At 43.3% G+C, this 16,007-nt stretch overlaps 3 protein-coding genes across 6 annotated transcripts; 2 read left to right on the top strand and 1 right to left on the bottom strand.

Moving 5' to 3' along the window:
• Positions 1-4: 4 nt before the first annotated feature.
• On the bottom strand, positions 5-5,036 carry alkbh2 (alkB homolog 2, alpha-ketoglutarate dependent dioxygenase). 3 transcript variants are annotated; one of them, XM_061260651.1, is made up of 4 exons: positions 4,529-5,036; positions 3,601-3,863; positions 1,378-1,576; positions 5-945 (listed from the first exon to the last, which is right to left on the bottom strand). In XM_061260651.1, the coding sequence occupies exons 2-4, from the start codon at positions 3,854-3,856 to the stop codon at positions 618-620; spliced, it is 783 nt and encodes a 260-aa protein (XP_061116635.1). In that variant the 5' UTR covers positions 3,857-3,863; positions 4,529-5,036; the 3' UTR covers positions 5-617. The 3 variants fall into 3 exon arrangements, with proteins under 3 accessions (XP_061116635.1, XP_061116636.1, XP_061116637.1); XM_061260652.1 differs by having other exon boundaries at positions 4,672-5,036; XM_061260653.1 differs by lacking the exon at positions 4,529-5,036 and adding an exon at positions 4,193-4,499.
• LOC133140609 (uracil-DNA glycosylase-like) lies at positions 4,159-7,871 on the top strand. 2 transcript variants are annotated; one of them, XM_061260649.1, is made up of 7 exons: positions 4,159-4,379; positions 4,866-5,066; positions 5,416-5,511; positions 5,787-5,884; positions 6,071-6,159; positions 6,778-6,956; positions 7,279-7,871. In XM_061260649.1, exons 1-7 carry the CDS (start codon positions 4,278-4,280, stop codon positions 7,417-7,419), a joined length of 906 nt encoding a protein of 301 aa, XP_061116633.1. In that variant the 5' UTR covers positions 4,159-4,277; the 3' UTR covers positions 7,420-7,871. The 2 variants fall into 2 exon arrangements, with proteins under 2 accessions (XP_061116633.1, XP_061116634.1); XM_061260650.1 differs by lacking the exon at positions 4,159-4,379 and having other exon boundaries at positions 4,580-5,066.
• A 3,803-nt stretch (positions 7,872-11,674) lies between these two features.
• On the top strand, positions 11,675-15,711 carry LOC133140419 (uracil-DNA glycosylase-like). The gene is given in 9 exon segments (XM_061260371.1): positions 11,675-11,710; positions 12,206-12,274; positions 12,741-12,813; positions 12,816-12,898; positions 13,249-13,344; positions 13,620-13,717; positions 13,904-13,992; positions 14,618-14,796; positions 15,119-15,711. Coding segments are annotated over 8 exon segments (807 nt in total). The 5' UTR covers positions 11,675-11,710; positions 12,206-12,226; the 3' UTR covers positions 15,260-15,711.
• Positions 15,712-16,007: the final 296 nt, after the last annotated feature.

Raw genomic sequence — 16,007 nt, 5'->3', positions numbered from 1 at the left:
CCTGTTGTGGTAAACAGTAGCTTAATATTTATTAAACATTTCTACTTAGGAAAACATACAGTATTTACAAGTGTATCAATGTTTCAAGCCTGTCATGTGACATCAATATTTTTGGTAGAGTACTTGCAAACTGAATCTTGGATAAATAAATCCATCTAATGGTGACATCACATCGTAACATCTTGGCCTCCAAATCCAAATCTGTCAAGGAATTTGATACGTTTAGTTTTCGTGAGTACACTGGTGACTGCTGTGTGTTAAGTAACAAATCTGGACACAAATCCCTGTACATGATTTTGTGACCACACAAGCAGAGTACATCTGCACTCAGTACATAATAACAATAATAATGTAATAATTTGTTACTTAGCTGACGCTTACAGAGCGACTTACAGTTGATTAAACTAAGCAGGGGACAATCCCCCTTGGAGCAATGCAGGTTTAGGGGCCTTGCTCAAGGGCCCACACAGCTCTGGATCTTCTCGTGGCTGGGTCTTGAACCCACCAACCTTCCGGGTCCCAGTCACATAGGCCTACCTCAGCCACTATGCTACAGGCCGCCCCCAGGAAAGCAGAAGCGTCTTCCCAAGTGAACGTCGTTCCCGAGAAGGCGCGAGTCACCGGGAAGGTCCCGGTCCTTGCTGTCCGAGACTACGGATGCGCCTGAAGGTGAGGTTGATGCGCGGTGTGAGGACCCCCTTGCGGGGCGGCAGGCTGTGGTACCAGTGCGTGTTGGTGGGCTGGTTCATGAGGAGCAGGCTCCCGTGGGCCAGCTCCAGCTTCACCGGGTCGATGCGACGGCGCGGATTCCGCCCCCGCGCCTCCCCATGCCGGAGCACGAAGTCCCGCGCCGCCCCCAGGGACACGGAGGCGATGGGAAAACCGGGATCCAGCTCCTTCTCGTCATCACGGTGCTCTCCTATGCGATCGCTCCCGTCTTTGTACCTGCGAGAGGAAGGGCCATGGGGGAATATCAGCGGGAATTCCTCGCTGAGGGCTAATTTAGAAGGCTGTAACTCGTGCAGGAGTGCATGTTTGTGCATTGGGATTGTCACAGTGTACGAGGGGACGAGGATTTGGGAGAGGTCATCGTTTACAGCTTTGAGGAATGGCATGAGTGTCAGGCATTTTGATTCCTGAAATGGCAGGAGCTATCAATGTATTATCAGCTCCTCACTAATTCTACCCAATCACACTGCCGTACTTTGGAAAGAAAAGCCTTTTGATTGGTTCACTGGAATCGTCTGTAATGTGGTGTAACTCCACCTATTGGCAGGCTTGTGAAGTGCCTCGCTGATGTTAACCAATCAGCGCTTCCATTCTACGGAAAGCACAGCCATCTGATCGGTCTCACCCGTCGATGCTGATGTCTCTCACCTGTTGACGAGGACGAAGTTAAAGGTGCGCCCGGTTGTCTTAGTGACCGCAGCGTGTATGTAGTCCAGCGTGGGGGTCCACGGCCGAGCCAGAAGATGCACCCCAGAGAAAGAGTACCTCAGGCCTGGGTCCCCGTACGTAGCCTGCTTCCGGGGAACACTGTGGAGCTTCCCATACACGCGAACCTGGGACCTCTCATCTGCAACATATGCAAATTGTTTAAAAAATAAAATAAAAATATTATGCATTGGGCATAATCTGTTTTATATCATCAAGACTGGCCTGGGGTTATAATTCATAAGTCATTCTACATTATGGGGCGGCCTGTATCTTAGTGGTTAAGGTAAATGACTGCAATTCCCTCTTGGCTGGCCTCCCAGCGTCCGCCATCAGACCCCTCCAACTTATCCAGAAAGCAGCAGCTCGTCTGGTCTTCAACCTTCCCAAATACTCACGTCACCCCCCTGCTTACTTCCCTCCACTGGCTCCACTTCCCTCATGGCTCGCATCAAATTCAAAACATTGGTGCTAGCCTTCCAAGGGGTCTTCCCCAGCTTACCTACAAAAAATCATCAGACCCTACACCCCTGCCAGACCTCTTCGTTCAGCCTCCACAGGCCGCTTGGCACCTCCCCCTCTCCGAACTTCCACCTCACGCTCACGACTACTGTCTGTTCTGGCTCCACGGTGGTGGAATGAACTCCCCGTTGAGGTCAGAACTGTAGAATCACTTCCCACCTTCAAGTGCAAACTGAAGACGCACCTCTTCAAGCAGCACCTCTCCCCGTCCCTCCCTACCTCCCTGTTGTCTTTCTGTGATTTACTTTTTTGTGTATCGTTATTTTTAGTTGGCTAGGTACAATTCAAATTCAAATTTTTTATTAATGGATAACCCCTAGAGATGAGCCATCTCGTTTTCGAGGGGGTCCAACACAGAACATACAATACAATACAATACAATAGTACAGTACAACAAACACAGTCACGTACACCATACATACACAGAGGCTCTCATTTACCGATCCAGCCCGCACATCGTTCCCATAAACCCGCAATACCACACGAAATAAGTAGGAGGTAGGTACAACAGAATGTGTCGATGACAATGATAGTAGTAGTAATAATAATAATGATGGTAATAATGATGATAATAATAATAGTAACAAAATAACCAACAAGCAAATACAGTGATGCAATGGTAAAGGAGCAGGAAGACAGTAGCATTAAAAGCAGCAACATGACGTTTTAAGAAAGGGTAATAATGAGTTCTTAAATATACTTCGTGAGATAATTGTTCTGAGGTTGACGGGTAGATTGTTCCAGTCGGAGGGAAGGCGCGTCTGCCAATTTCTTTCTTGGTTTTGGGAACAGAGAAGAAAGGTTGCTGTATATGTCTAAGAGAGTATGAGGATATGTGTGGTACTAGATAATGCTTTAGGTAAGAGGGATAGTTAAAGTGGATGCATTTGAAAATGCATTGAAGCCAATGGTAATGTCTTCGAGCATTGAGGGGTAACCAGTTCAGAGTTTCAAAGATAGAGCAATGATGAGTTTGATAGGGACACCTTAGAATAAATCGACAGAGACTATTGTAAATAACAACTGTGTAACGATTCTGTTTCTCATCTGAAAAGTAAAGCAATTTATGGAGCGATACAGTATGCCCAAATTGCGACTTAGTTTGTTAAGCAGGTAAGCAGTGTTTGGCTAGTTAAGTTTGGTCACTTTTGCTTTGTTGTTTGTTTGTTTGTTTGTTTAAAAAATAAAAATAATAAAAAAATAATAAAATTCAAATCGGCCCTGGTCCTTATCTTTGTTGTACAGGTAGCAGTTGAAATTGTACTTCCCTCTAGGGTCTTTCAGCACACTTATGCCTGGTTATGGGTATGCACTTTGTTGTACATCGCTCTGAATAAGAGTGTCTGCCAAATGCCATTAATGTAATGTAATGTAACATGCAAGGTCAGTGGTTCTAATCCTGGTGTAGCCACAATAAGATCCACACAGCCGTTGGGCCCTTGAGCAAGGCCCTTAACCCTGCGTTACTCCAGGGGAGGATTGTCTCCTGCTTAGTCTAATCAACTGTACGTCGTTCTGGATAAGAGCATCTGCCAAATGCCATTAACGTAATGTAATGTACATTGGCATCTGACCTTTATGACATTTATGTTTTAATGGGAGGGTACTGAGAGTATAAAGCAGTGTGGCGTGGGAACCACTTGCCTGTGAAATACTCCACCTCTTCCTCCAGCTGTTTAAAAAGTCTGTCTGCTTCATCTTTTCCGAAAAGCTGAGCATAGTCACAGTCCAGCCCCTCCGCTTCAATCTTCTGCCAAGGCAGAGGGTGAGAGAACTCTTCATCAATCGAGCTTTCCTCTTCCTCCTCTTCGCAAGCTTTAAATCTTTTGCAGTGATGCTCCTTATCCCATTGAGCGTCCTGCTCATTGCGGTTCTTTGCCTGGGTCACAAACGGGTCCATCCAAATTCTAAAATCAGAAGTTATTTAACTTTATTCAAACACCGACGGTACATTTAATAAATGTTATTTTAGGGGGTTTATCTAGCAATACAATTAAATAAGTCTTTTTTTAAAATTTATTTTATTTTAAGACGAACTAATATGTTGCTATTTAAACGTTCATTTTCAAATCATTTAACGTCACAAATTAAATCGGCTGTGTGCCAAGTACCAAATGCCTCTGACCAACTAAAAATTACCCCACGCCCCTTAAAAACCCTCCCTTCCTTGTCGTAGTCCAAAATTGGCGGGAGTGACTGGGATTACTAGCAAATGTGATTCAACAAGAACACTTACCTTGCCGCTCTGGTGTTCAGAATATATAACTTTAAATTGAAACTAGATAATTTAAATATAACGTTCCTGCAAAAAAAATTACAAAATGATTGGGCAGAAAACTATAAACTCGTTTTTTTCTCCAGTTAGCAAAAAGAGAACTTCGGAAAATAACGAACAGGACACTAACGGAGAAACGAAGGATAATGTGAGTTTTTATTCTGTTGCGTGGACTACGATCTATTGGCAAATTAACTATTTAAAAGAACGGATGGTGTCTTTTTTCGATGTATTGCGTGTAAACTTAGCCAACAATCTAATCGATATACTGCGAATGAATCGCTCACAAATACTTACATTGTTGGGTTGCAGTAGCAAAGCTACCGATTTGTATTAGCGCGAAATGCCCACGTGGCACAGTGACACCGGAAGTAAACATTGTTGAACAGGGGAACTTGACAATTTTTTCGAGAAACAAATAAACGACGTAGCTAACTCACCATTCATACCGTTTGTAGAAATAATATTTAATGTTATCAGTTGGTCGTGGTGTAGCTAACGTTATGTGCACATCAAGAGTGCCTCATCTTATGCAGAACTTTTGCACACACGCAAGGTGATTATATAATAATTAATATGTTTGTCCACTACAATGGCTGGTCGGCTAACACGTTTTCGAACAAAATGTTTGAAGGCGTCGTCAATCAAAAAGCTGAAACCAACGAGCGACAAGCTGCCGACTGTCACCTCCTTGAGTCCGGAGCAGCTGAACAAAATCGAGAAGAATAAGCGTGCTGCGTTGGAGAAACTAGCTGCCCACAATGCCCCAGATGGATTCGGGGAGAGCTGGCGGAAGGCGCTGAAGGCGGAGTTTGGCAAGCCTTATTTTACAAGAGTAAGAACATATTGAACTCCATGGGGGTGTTTAAATACAAATGATATTCCATGCATTGTATTGGGGTTTTAATGTTCAGTGAACGGCCATAGGTAATGGTGTTTTTATTATTTATGATTATTATTATTATTATTATGTATTTATTAATAATAATAATAATAATATTATGTCACGATGGGATCTGTTGAAATCCATACTAAGGCGACGTCACATTGTGTCTGCATCCTATTGGGCAACTTCTGAAATATGCTTGTGAAAGCTGATATTCATGCAATACCCATGAACTCTGAACTGTGGACCGAGCAGAATATTATGAACCAAGTACTGAAGGTGCGTTTCTTTTGTGTAGTTGATGGCCTTTGTGTCCGATGAAAGAAAGAAACACACTATCTATCCACCGACTCCCCAAGTGTTTACATGGACTCAGATGTGCTCTGTCCGAGACGTGAGTATCGCAGCGTTACAAAATGTAATTGTGTCTTTGTATGTTTGTGGGAAGATCTCACACATCATCAAGGCTGTCAGCCTCCCACACATTGTAAACGTTACACTCCGTACAGCTGGCTGATGTGCTCTACACAATAACATGGAATTGCAGGTTCTGATGAGAATGAAACGGCATTAGTCTGACACAATGTCTTGTGACGGACCGTTCGTACCTTTTAGTGCTGACTGGGAGAAGATCTCTGTGCTCACAGATGTGTGTGCCGTGATTGACAGGTGAAGGTGGTAATCCTTGGCCAGGACCCGTACCACGGCCCTAACCAGGCCCACGGACTTTGCTTCAGTGTGCAGAAACCTGTCCCACCCCCTCCCAGGTACCACAGATCACTTGCCGTGTGTTTTATTCATTGCCAATGAAAATGGCTGGATTACTCATTCTTGCTGTCATTGTGGCTTCAGCATACCTGGTTCAGGCAACCAAAGCAAACTTAGCCTTTCTTCAGTTGTTCCTTTGTGACGCGGATTGTGTCTGCTGCTAAACCGACATTATTGTGTCTTAGCTTGGTGAATATGTACAAAGAACTAGCGACAGACATAGAAGGGTTCCAGCACCCTGGACATGGGGATCTCACAGGATGGGCTGAACAAGGTACTCTGCTTTCATTCTCATTTCAGTGTGAACTGTGATGTGCGATCAATAATGGGCAATGTATGTAATGGATTATTTCCCTCCACACACCTTATTGGTGGAATTTTATCAATCGGTTGTCTTCTAAAATCCAAATGGGTTCAAAAGGTCAGTAAAACATAATAGATAAATTGTATTTCTCTTTGCCATTTTAGACAAGCTTACTGAGTAAACATCTGTATCTGTACATTTTATATTACATATAGCTTTACAGTTTTTGCAGTCTAATGGTTTCAAATAAATGTATTTTAATCTAAATGGTTGCATTTCTAAAAAATAATAATACAAATAACTTGTCTGCTGTTGTGTACATCAGAATTTTTCACACATTTTGACACTGGCACTTCTGCCAGTTTGTGCATGAACACTTGGCTGATTTGTATTCATTTTTAAAAATCTATGTGTAAACCTTTGCATAGTCAATGCAGCAGAATACGTGTGTAACTGTCAAAGTAGTCTGCCTGTTTAATTTTGTCACATTAAAATTGATGCAGTGGGTAATGTTATTCCAGAGTTAATGTTAACGAGTTATTTCAAAGTCCCCTGGTCCAATATGTTCTTCGATCTCCTCTGTTTCAGGTGTCCTGTTGCTCAATGCTGTGCTGACAGTTCGGGCACATCAAGCCAACTCTCACAAAGACAAGGGCTGGGAGGCCTTCACAGACGCAGTGGTCCACTGGCTCAATGGGAACCTGAATGGTGTGGTCTTCATGCTCTGGGGCTCGTACGCTCAGAAGAAGGGCATTGCTATTGATAGGGTGCGTCCCCACGGGAAGTGGATCGATCTTTCTTGCTAATTCACGAGTGTGCTAACTCTTATTTTGATGGGAACGTGCCTCAAAATGTAGTTCTACCTTGCAAATGAAGCCTTGTAGCCCAAAGTAGACCTGCCTATTGCCCCAAAAACCGATCCTTAAAATCGTAACGTCGTGAATATTTCCTAATAACATCCGTGAGAAGGAAGTCTGGTCTATTTTGGTTTTATTGTCATCACTGGCCTTATTTGGTATTTTTGTGGACGTTCCTGGATAAGGAGCACTGTGAGGCTGGTAATTTACTTTAGACTCTTCTGTTTTACAGAAACGGCACCACGTCCTGCAGACTGTACATCCATCACCATTGTCTGCACATCGTGGTTTCCTTGGATGCAAACACTTTTCTAAGGCCAATGAGATGCTGAAGAAATCGGGGAAACAGCCAATCGATTGGACGGCACTCTAAGAAAGTTCCAGAAATTTCCATAAGCTCTTTTGTTTTTTCCAAGTTAGCTGCAAAAATTAAAATTCAATTAATCATATAGTATATACAGCCATTAAGGCTAGCTTCCTGGTGTGATTTTGAAAATGTTACTCATTCAATATCTTTTTTTTTTTCTTTTTAGTTTAATGTTTTCAATATGTATTCAATATTTCCATTGTTTTTTTGTTTTAAAACTACCTCAGTATTGCAAACTATCACATGGATCATACTATAAAATGACATGATGTTTTTCATTTGAAATCTAAACTCATAAACTCTAGAATCCCTTGTTTTATGTTATGAATCTCAAGCTGGCAGTACCACCGTGAGTTTCTAGACCGAGAAGCAAGCCATTTTGTAAATATTTCTGTGTTTTATACCGTTCAAAGCTATGTTTGTATTTTGAATGTTTAAATAAATTTACAATAAAACAAGTTGGATCTTGTCTTAATGTGGCAGGTTTGATGTAGCACTAAAGCTAAAGATTTGTTTGATGGGTTGAGTGAATGCTTTTGTTCATATATTGTTTGTTTTTTTGCAAACCTGGCAACTCGGGTCATGATAAAACCACATCCAATACCTCAAATTTGACCTATGCAGTATTCGCTGAATTATGTTAATACGAATTATATTAATACGAAGACTGAACAGAAACATTTTCTGCAAAAAAATATTAGCTTTTCAAACGGCATCACCACCTGAGAATTTTAATTCCTCATGTTCTGGGCAGTTGGTGAAAGGTTAGCTCGTGGAAGTTTGTCTCGCTGGACCCCGTCAAAATGGGCCACTTCATGGGTACCTGCGCTCAGACCGTATACACCGTTTATGACTGCGAACATGCATCCTGACTACATCAACGTACGCCGCCAACTTTACAAGAATGGAATTAACGGAAGCAAATTGTTTGCATACAAGTAGTTTGCACTTGGAATGATACGTCAGCAGCAGCTTTAACAACAATAACTGCCTAACCAGTCATTGGAATTACTGCGAGGGAGGCGGGGGGCAAATATTTGTCCCTCTACCCCGGAAATTAGGATAAATTGGACGAGTTTAGGTCGGTTAAGGTCCGATTTCATCTTTTACATTGAAAGAATGGACCATATATGCCTTCCTGTATTGCCGGGAAGGGTATATTTATGAAAACATTGGCAAGGTTATTTACAGTGCACTTGACTTGATAAGAGCCATGGCCACATTTAGCTGGACACGATAAGGGCGTGTATTCTGATCAAAACAATGCGGGCAGATGAAAGTTTGCCCGAAGGCTTTAGTGATTCATACTGCAACAACCCACATCCACAATGACTGCAAGAGGTAAGCGTAAATTAGCTGGAAATAGTATTTAGTGAGCGTTTGGTGGTTTTGTGAGTCCTGTTGTAGATTGCATGTTATTTCCTTTCGTGTTAGTGAGCGAGCAACGTTTTTGTTGCCTTTTGTAGCTAACGTTAGTGTTGCTAAGGGACGGATAAGGTTCGCGGGCTACGAGGCGAAAACTGATTGTGATTTCGTCTAATGGATTTTTTTTTTCAACCCAGAAATTTTGAGCAGTGAAACTATTTATCACATAGCTACAAGATAAATGAAGACGTTGTAAGTTAGCTAACGATAGCTTGCTGGTATCCAAGTGGTCATATTGTGGAAGTAGTAACATGGCTAACGTTAGCTAGCTGGAAAACAAACCTGCAAGTTTGTCCGCACAGTAACTGTTATTTAAACTTTATGATGCACCTACTCCCTGCATGTGTGATAGCCAGTCACACACTTCGTTCTGTAATTAACAGTTTGAGGTACATGGCATGCAGTCATTACGATAGTCCGAAATGTCACTCAACAATGATTTTTGAGCGACTATAGTGTTTTGCTATGAATATGGCAACCGAACCGATGGTCGATGGGGTAGCAAAGTGATGGAGGAGCGCGTGAAACTACCCGAGTATTGATGCAGAGCGAAGCCTGAATCGCTGGCAAAGACAGCGAGTTACAACAACATCCTTGACTCTTTGTTGTTCATCCGGAATAATCTCGGAGTGATACGGCTGCACCTGCTGTAAAGGTAAAAAGTGAACACTTGCTCAGCATGTTCGTGACCTTCACTATGGAAAGGTCTGCTCTCGTGGTATTGTGCAATTTCTGTGAATGCGAGTTCGTTCAAGTACTGGTGGGACATCCTTTCTAGTTGAGTTAGTGGCCTTTCTTTGAGACCAAAGTCAACCCTTTCAATGCCACTTTTTGAGATATGTTTTTTGAGGTATTATATATAAATATTTTTTAATGTTTTTTGAGATATTTAGTCCGAATTACAAGGAGAGATTGTGACATTTTAAATGGCCCGATTTGAAGGGACAGACCTTTCTCCTCCTAGCATTTCCTATCTTAAATTGTCCTTGTTTGCCCCTCAAGCTGCCCCCACCCCCTCCTTCTCCTCCCCCTCCTCCTCCTCCTCCTCCTCCCCCCTTACTCCTTAGCTGACAGCTGACCTTTCCCCTATTTTAGCACAGCCGAAGGATCACCACGCTGGTGCGTCCTCTCGCGCTGTCCGCGCAGCTGTCAGTGACACGCTGTTTACGGGTGACGGTGAGGGAATAGCCTATGGCCTGCCTCCCGCCTCTGAAGTTAAGCCGCTTCAGGGAAATTGCAGTCACCCGGACAATTGCCTTTCTGCGTCCATTTCCGATCTCGGCTGAGGGCGTGCGTGGGCATGTTCAGTGCGCTGCCCGTAGATTTGTGTGCGCTGCCATTCTCGACATTGGCCAGAGCTTGTAGAGGAGGGGATAGACCCCGTTCTGTTTTCAGCGTTGCGAGGTAGGTAGTTAAGCCTCAAGCTAAGACAAGCTAAGGACATGCAGCAGAGATGTGCATCGACTTCATCTGTTTGATTCATGTTGGTCTTGCTGTTCAGTTTTTTTTTCTCATAATGTCAGGACTGCTGTCCGAAGACATGCATAGCCTATGTATTTTCTCAGGGTGGTGTGGAGGAAGGTTTTCCGTGCATGCCTGGCTTGTTTACATGATGAAATATGATGTGTATGCACAGAGTGAAGTGCATTTAAAGGCTGTAGCCCTCCATGCCCTCCTCCGTCCCTTGGGTGGTTCTGTCAGGCTAGTGTGAAGTTTGCTTTGTAAAGTTAGACTTTTGTATTGCACCCAGTTCAGATGATAAAGATAAGATACATTGCCCAGGTTCACCGGGTTTGATCCTGTCGAGAAGGAATTGGTTGATAATGGCTTCAAATAAACTTATTTGTATTTGAAAAAATCACTCACAGATGAAGCAAATAATGATTATCCCGTAACAATGGCGCATGTCAAGGTATGGGATATATTAGACTGTGAGCAAACAGTTGGTTCTCGTATTGCTGGATGTGGGAGAAACTGGCAGGTGTAAAGTAGGGCTGCACGATATGAGGAAAATATGCGATGGCGATAACGTTGTCGAATATTGGGATTAGGATATGACTTGTGATAAATTAACAATTATTCAAGTGTGCACAGTGTGGGGAACAGTAGCTTAATAATTGTGTGTTTGCATTTGTGTGTGTGTCTGTGTTTGTGTGTGTGTGTGTGTGTGCGTACGTGTGTGTGTGTGTGTCTGTGTGTGTGCGAGTTTGTGTGTTTTTGTTGCAGATTCTGCAGGACCCCCTTGAATGATTCCTCTTCTGCTCTCCGGACTCTTGATCTTGTGGTTGTTGCGGCGTTTTGTCAAGACCAGGTTGATGCTCGGGAGCGGAGTGAAAGTTCGGGCCGAGGGTAAAGTCCACGAGGAGGAGGAGGAGGAGGAGGAGGAGGAGGAGGAGGAGGAAGTGCAGTCCAGGCCGCAAACCCCCGGGCCCGCTCCCGCCCTGGATCCCACACAGAGCCGCTGCCCCGTGCCGACTCAACCAGGAGCTACGTCTCCAGAACCCGGAGGGACTCCCCAAAGAGCCCCTGCTGCCACGCCCGGGGGCGACAGGCCCAGCGCGGGGGCGATGGAGCCGGCCCGGGCCCCTGCAGAGGCAGCAGCAGCAGCGCTCCCGCCCGCCCCGCCCGGCCGTGGCCCGGGTCCCGGTGGGACGGCCCGGCCCAGCTTCCGCAGGGGCTCCCAGGCCCGCGAGCGGCTGAAGTTCATCCTGGGGGCGTCCGAGGACAACTCTTCAGACGAGGAGCCGGAGGGGCCTGACGGACAGGCGGTGGGCGGGGCCTCCTCCAGTCGCGCTGAAACGCCGGCGTCTTCTGCCCCGTCACATGACGCCCAGTCAGGGACGTCTACTTCCTCTTCCTGCTCCACCATACGGTAAGGACCGCACACATGCTGAGGGAAACAGTCTCTGTTGATTCACTTCTAGCTGTTATCCATTGTTTTGCTCAGTGGTGAACCTCACGGTGAACTGTGAGGGCTCTTTGGGGCAGCCTGTAGCGTAGTGGTTAAGGTGCATGACTGGGACCCGCAAGGTCGGTGGTTCTAATCCCGGTGTAGCCACAGTAAGATCCGCACAGCCGTTGGGCCCTTGAGCAAGGCCCTCAACCCTGCATTGCTCCAGGGGAGGATTGCCTCCTGCTTAAGAGCATCTGTCAAATGCCATTAATGTAATGTAATGTAATGTAAAGTAATGACAAATGGCATGAGTGTCAGACATTTTGATTCCTGAAATGGCAGGAGCTATCAATGTATTATCAGCGCCTCACTAATTCTACCCAATCACATTGCCGTACTTTGGAAAGAAAAGCCTTTTGATTGGTTCAACGGAATCGAGAATTGTCTGTAATATGGTGTAACTCCACCTATTAGCAGGCTCGAAGTGCCTCGCTGATGTTAACCAATAACGAACAGGGCACTAAAGCAGCAGCGAAGGATACTGTAAGTTTTTATTCTATTGCGTGGACTACGAACTATTGGCAAATTAACTCTATTTCAAATAAATGGTTGTACTGCGTGTATACTTGTATTACGCGGCAACAATCTAATCGATATACTGCGAATTAATCACTCACAAATTCTTACATTGTTGGGTTGCTGTAGCAAAGTTACCTATTTGTATTTGCGCGAAATGGCACAGCAAAACCGTTAGTAGACATTGTTGAACAGGGGAACTTGACTTAATATTTTCGAGAAACAAATAAACGACGTAGCTAACTCACCATTCATACCGTTTGTAGAAATAATATTTCATGTTATGAGTTGGTCGTGGTGTAGCTAACGTTATGTGTACATCAAGAGTTCCTCATCTTATCTAGAACTTTTGCATATACGCAAGGTCATTATAATATGTTTGTCCACTACAATGGCGAGCCGGCTAACACGTTTTCGAACAAAATGTTTGAAGGTGTCGTCAATCAAAAAGCTGCCGACTGTCACCTCCCTGAGTCCGGAGCAGCTGAACAGAATCGCGAAGAATAAGCGTTGGAGAAAATGCCTGCTCACATCGGGAAAAGCTGGCGCCAGGCGCTGAAGGCGGAGTTTGGCAAGCCTTATTTTAAAGGAGTAAGAACTTATTGAACTCCATGGGGGTGTTTAAATACAAATTATATTCCATGCATTGTATCGGGGTTATTAATGTTCAGTGAACGGCCATAGGTAATGGTGTTTTTTTTTTTGTTTTTGTTAAAATTCTTTATTATTATTATTAGTAGTAGTAGTTGTTGTAGTATGATTATTATTGTGTCATGACGGGATCTGTTGAAATCCATAATAAGGCGACGTCACATTGTGTCTGCATCCTATTAGGCAACTTTTGAAATATGCTTGTGAAAGCTGATAGTAATGCAACACCCATAAATGTGGACCGAGAAGAATATTATAAACCAGATACTGAAAGTGTTTCTTTTGTGTAGTTGATGGAATTTGTGTCCGAGGAAAGAAGGGAACACACTATCTATCCACCGATTCCCCAAGTATTTACATGGACTCAGATGTGCGCCATCGAAGACGTGAGTATCGCAGCGCTACAAAATGTAATTGTGTCTTTGTATGTTTGTGGGAAGATCTTGCACATCATCATGGCTGTCAGCCTCCCACACATTGTAAACGTTACACTCCGTACAGCTGGCTGATGTGCTCTACACTATAACATGGAATTGCAGGTTCTGATGAGAATGAAACGGCATTAGTCCGACGCAATGTCTTGTTACGGACCGTTCGTACCTTTTAGTGCTGACTGGGAGAAGATCTCTGTGCTCACAGATGTGTGTGCCGTGATTGACAGGTGAAGGTGGTAATCCTTGGCCAGGACCCGTACCACGGCCCTAACCAGGCCCACGGACTTTGCTTCAGTGTGCAGAAACCTGTCCCACCCCCTCGCAGGTACCACAGATCACTTGCCGTGTGTTCTATTCATTGCCAATGAAAATGGCTGGATTACTCATTCTTGCTGTCATTGTGGCTTCAGCATACCTGGTTCAGGCAACCAAAGCAAACTTAGCCTTTCTTCAGTTGTTCCTTTGTGACGCGGATTGTGTCTGCTGCTAAACCGACATTATTGTGTCTTAGCTTGGTGAATATGTACAAAGAACTAGCGACAGACATAGAAGGGTTCCAGCACCCTGGACATGGGGATCTCACAGGATGGGCTGAACAAGGTACTCTGCTTTCATTCTCATTTCAGTGTGAACTGTGATGTGCGATCAATAATGGGCAATGTATGTAATGGATTATTTCCCTCCACACACCTTATTGGTGGAATTTTATCAATCGGTTGTCTTCTAAAATCCAAATGGGTTCAAAAGGTCAGTAAAACATAATAGATAAATTGTATTTCTCTTTGCCATTTTAGACAAGCTTACTGAGTAAACATCTGTATCTGTACATTTTATATTACATATAGCTTTACAGTTTTTGCAGTCTAATGGTTTCAAATAAATGTATTTTAATCTAAATGTTTGCATTTCTAAAAAATAATAATAATACAAATAAATAACTTGTCTGCTGTTGTGTACATCAGAATTTCTCACACATTTTGACACTGGCACTTCTGCCAGTTTGTGCATGAACACTTGGCTGATTTGTATTCATTTTAAAAAATCTATGTGTAAACCTTTGCATAGTCAATGCAGCAGAATACGTGTGTAACTGTCAAAGTAGTCTGCCTGTTTAATTTTGTCACATTAAAATTGATGCAGTGGGTAATGTTATCCTAGAGTTAATGTTAACGAGTTATTTCAAAGTCCCCTGGTCCAATATGTTCTTCGATCTCCTCTGTTTCAGGTGTCCTGTTGCTCAATGCTGTGCTGACAGTTCGGGCACATCAAGCCAACTCTCACAAAGACAAGGGCTGGGAGGCCTTCACAGACGCAGTGGTCCACTGGCTCAATGGGAACCTGGATGGTGTGGTCTTCATGCTCTGGGGCGCGTACGCTCAGAAGAAGGGCATTGCTATTGATAGGGTGCGTCCCCACGGGAAGTGGATCGATCTTTCTTGCTAATTCACGAGTGTGCTAACTCTTATTTTGATGGGAACGTGCCTCAAAATGTAGTTCTACCTTGCAAATGAAGCCTTGTAGCCCAAAGTAGACCTGCCTATTGCCCCAAAAACCGATCCTTAAAATCGTAACGTCGTGAATATTTCCTAATAACATCCGTGAGAAGGAAGTCTGGTCTATTTTGGTTTTATTGTCATCACTGGCCTTATTTGGTATTTTAGTGGACGTTCCTGGATAAGGAGCACTGTGAGGCTGGTAATTTACTTTAGACTCTTCTGTTTTACAGAAACGGCACCACGTCCTGCAGACTGTACATCCATCACCATTGTCTGCACATCGTGGTTTCCTTGGATGCAAACACTTTTCTAAGGCCAATGAGATGCTGAAGAAATCGGGGAAACAGCCAATCGATTGGACGGCACTCTAAGAAAGTTCCAGAAATTTCCATAAGCTCTTTTGTTTTTTCCAAGTTAGCTGCAAAAATTAAAATTCAATTAATCATATAGTATATACAGCCATTAAGGCTAGCTTCCTGGTGTGATTTTGAAAATGTTACTCATTCAATATCTTTTTTTTTTTCTTTTTAGTTTAATGTTTTCAATATGTATTCAATATTTCCATTGTTTTTTTGTTTTAAAACTACCTCAGTATTGCAAACTATCACATGGATCATACTATAAAATGACATGATGTTTTTCATTTGAAATCTAAACTCATAAACTCTAGAATCCCTTGTTTTATGTTATGAATCTCAAGCTGGCAGTACCACCGTGAGTTTCTAGACCGAGAAGCAAGCCATTTTGTAAATATTTCTGTGTTTTATACCGTTCAAAGCTATGTTTGTATTTTGAATGTTTAAATAAATTTACAATAAAACAAGTTGGATCTTGTCTTAATGTGGCAGGTTTGATGTAGCACTAAAGCTAAAGATTTGTTTGATGGGTTGAGTGAATGCTTTTGTTCATATATTGTTTGTTTTTTTGCAAACCTGGCAACTCGGGTCATGATAAAACCACATCCAATACCTCAAATTTGACCTATGCAGTATTCGCTGAATTATGTTAATACGAATTATATTAATACGAAGACTGAACAGAAACATTTTCTGCAAAAAAATATTAGCTTTTCAAACGGCATCACCACCTGAGAATTTTAATTCCTCATGTTCTGGGCAG

Source organism: Conger conger, chromosome 11 (assembly GCF_963514075.1).
Source record: "Conger conger chromosome 11, fConCon1.1, whole genome shotgun sequence".
NCBI lineage: Eukaryota > Metazoa > Chordata > Actinopteri > Anguilliformes > Congridae > Conger > Conger conger.
Note: the sequence above shows the minus strand (reverse complement) of the source record. Positions and strands in the feature narration are given on the sequence as shown.

What these genes read in the sequence shown, in the direction of transcription:
- LOC133140609 (XM_061260649.1), top strand. Translation starts at nt 4,278, where the DNA reads ATGATTGGGCAGAAAACTATAAACTCGTTTTTTTCTCCAGTTAGCAAA. An exon ending in ACGGAGAAACGAAGGATAAT is followed by an intron (nt 4,380 to 4,865) that starts GTGAGTTTTTAT and finishes AAATGTTTGAAG; the next exon opens with GCGTCGTCAATCAAAAAGCT. An exon ending in CACAGGATGGGCTGAACAAG is followed by an intron (nt 6,160 to 6,777) that starts GTACTCTGCTTT and finishes CCTCTGTTTCAG; the next exon opens with GTGTCCTGTTGCTCAATGCT.
- alkbh2 (XM_061260651.1), bottom strand. Translation starts at nt 3,856, where the DNA reads ATGGACCCGTTTGTGACCCAGGCAAAGAACCGCAATGAGCAGGACGCT. An exon ending in AGAGGTGGAGTATTTCACAG is followed by an intron (nt 1,577 to 3,600) that starts GCAAGTGGTTCC and finishes CATATGTTGCAG; the next exon opens with ATGAGAGGTCCCAGGTTCGC. An exon ending in AACTTCGTCCTCGTCAACAG is followed by an intron (nt 946 to 1,377) that starts GTGAGAGACATC and finishes TTCCTCTCGCAG; the next exon opens with GTACAAAGACGGGAGCGATC.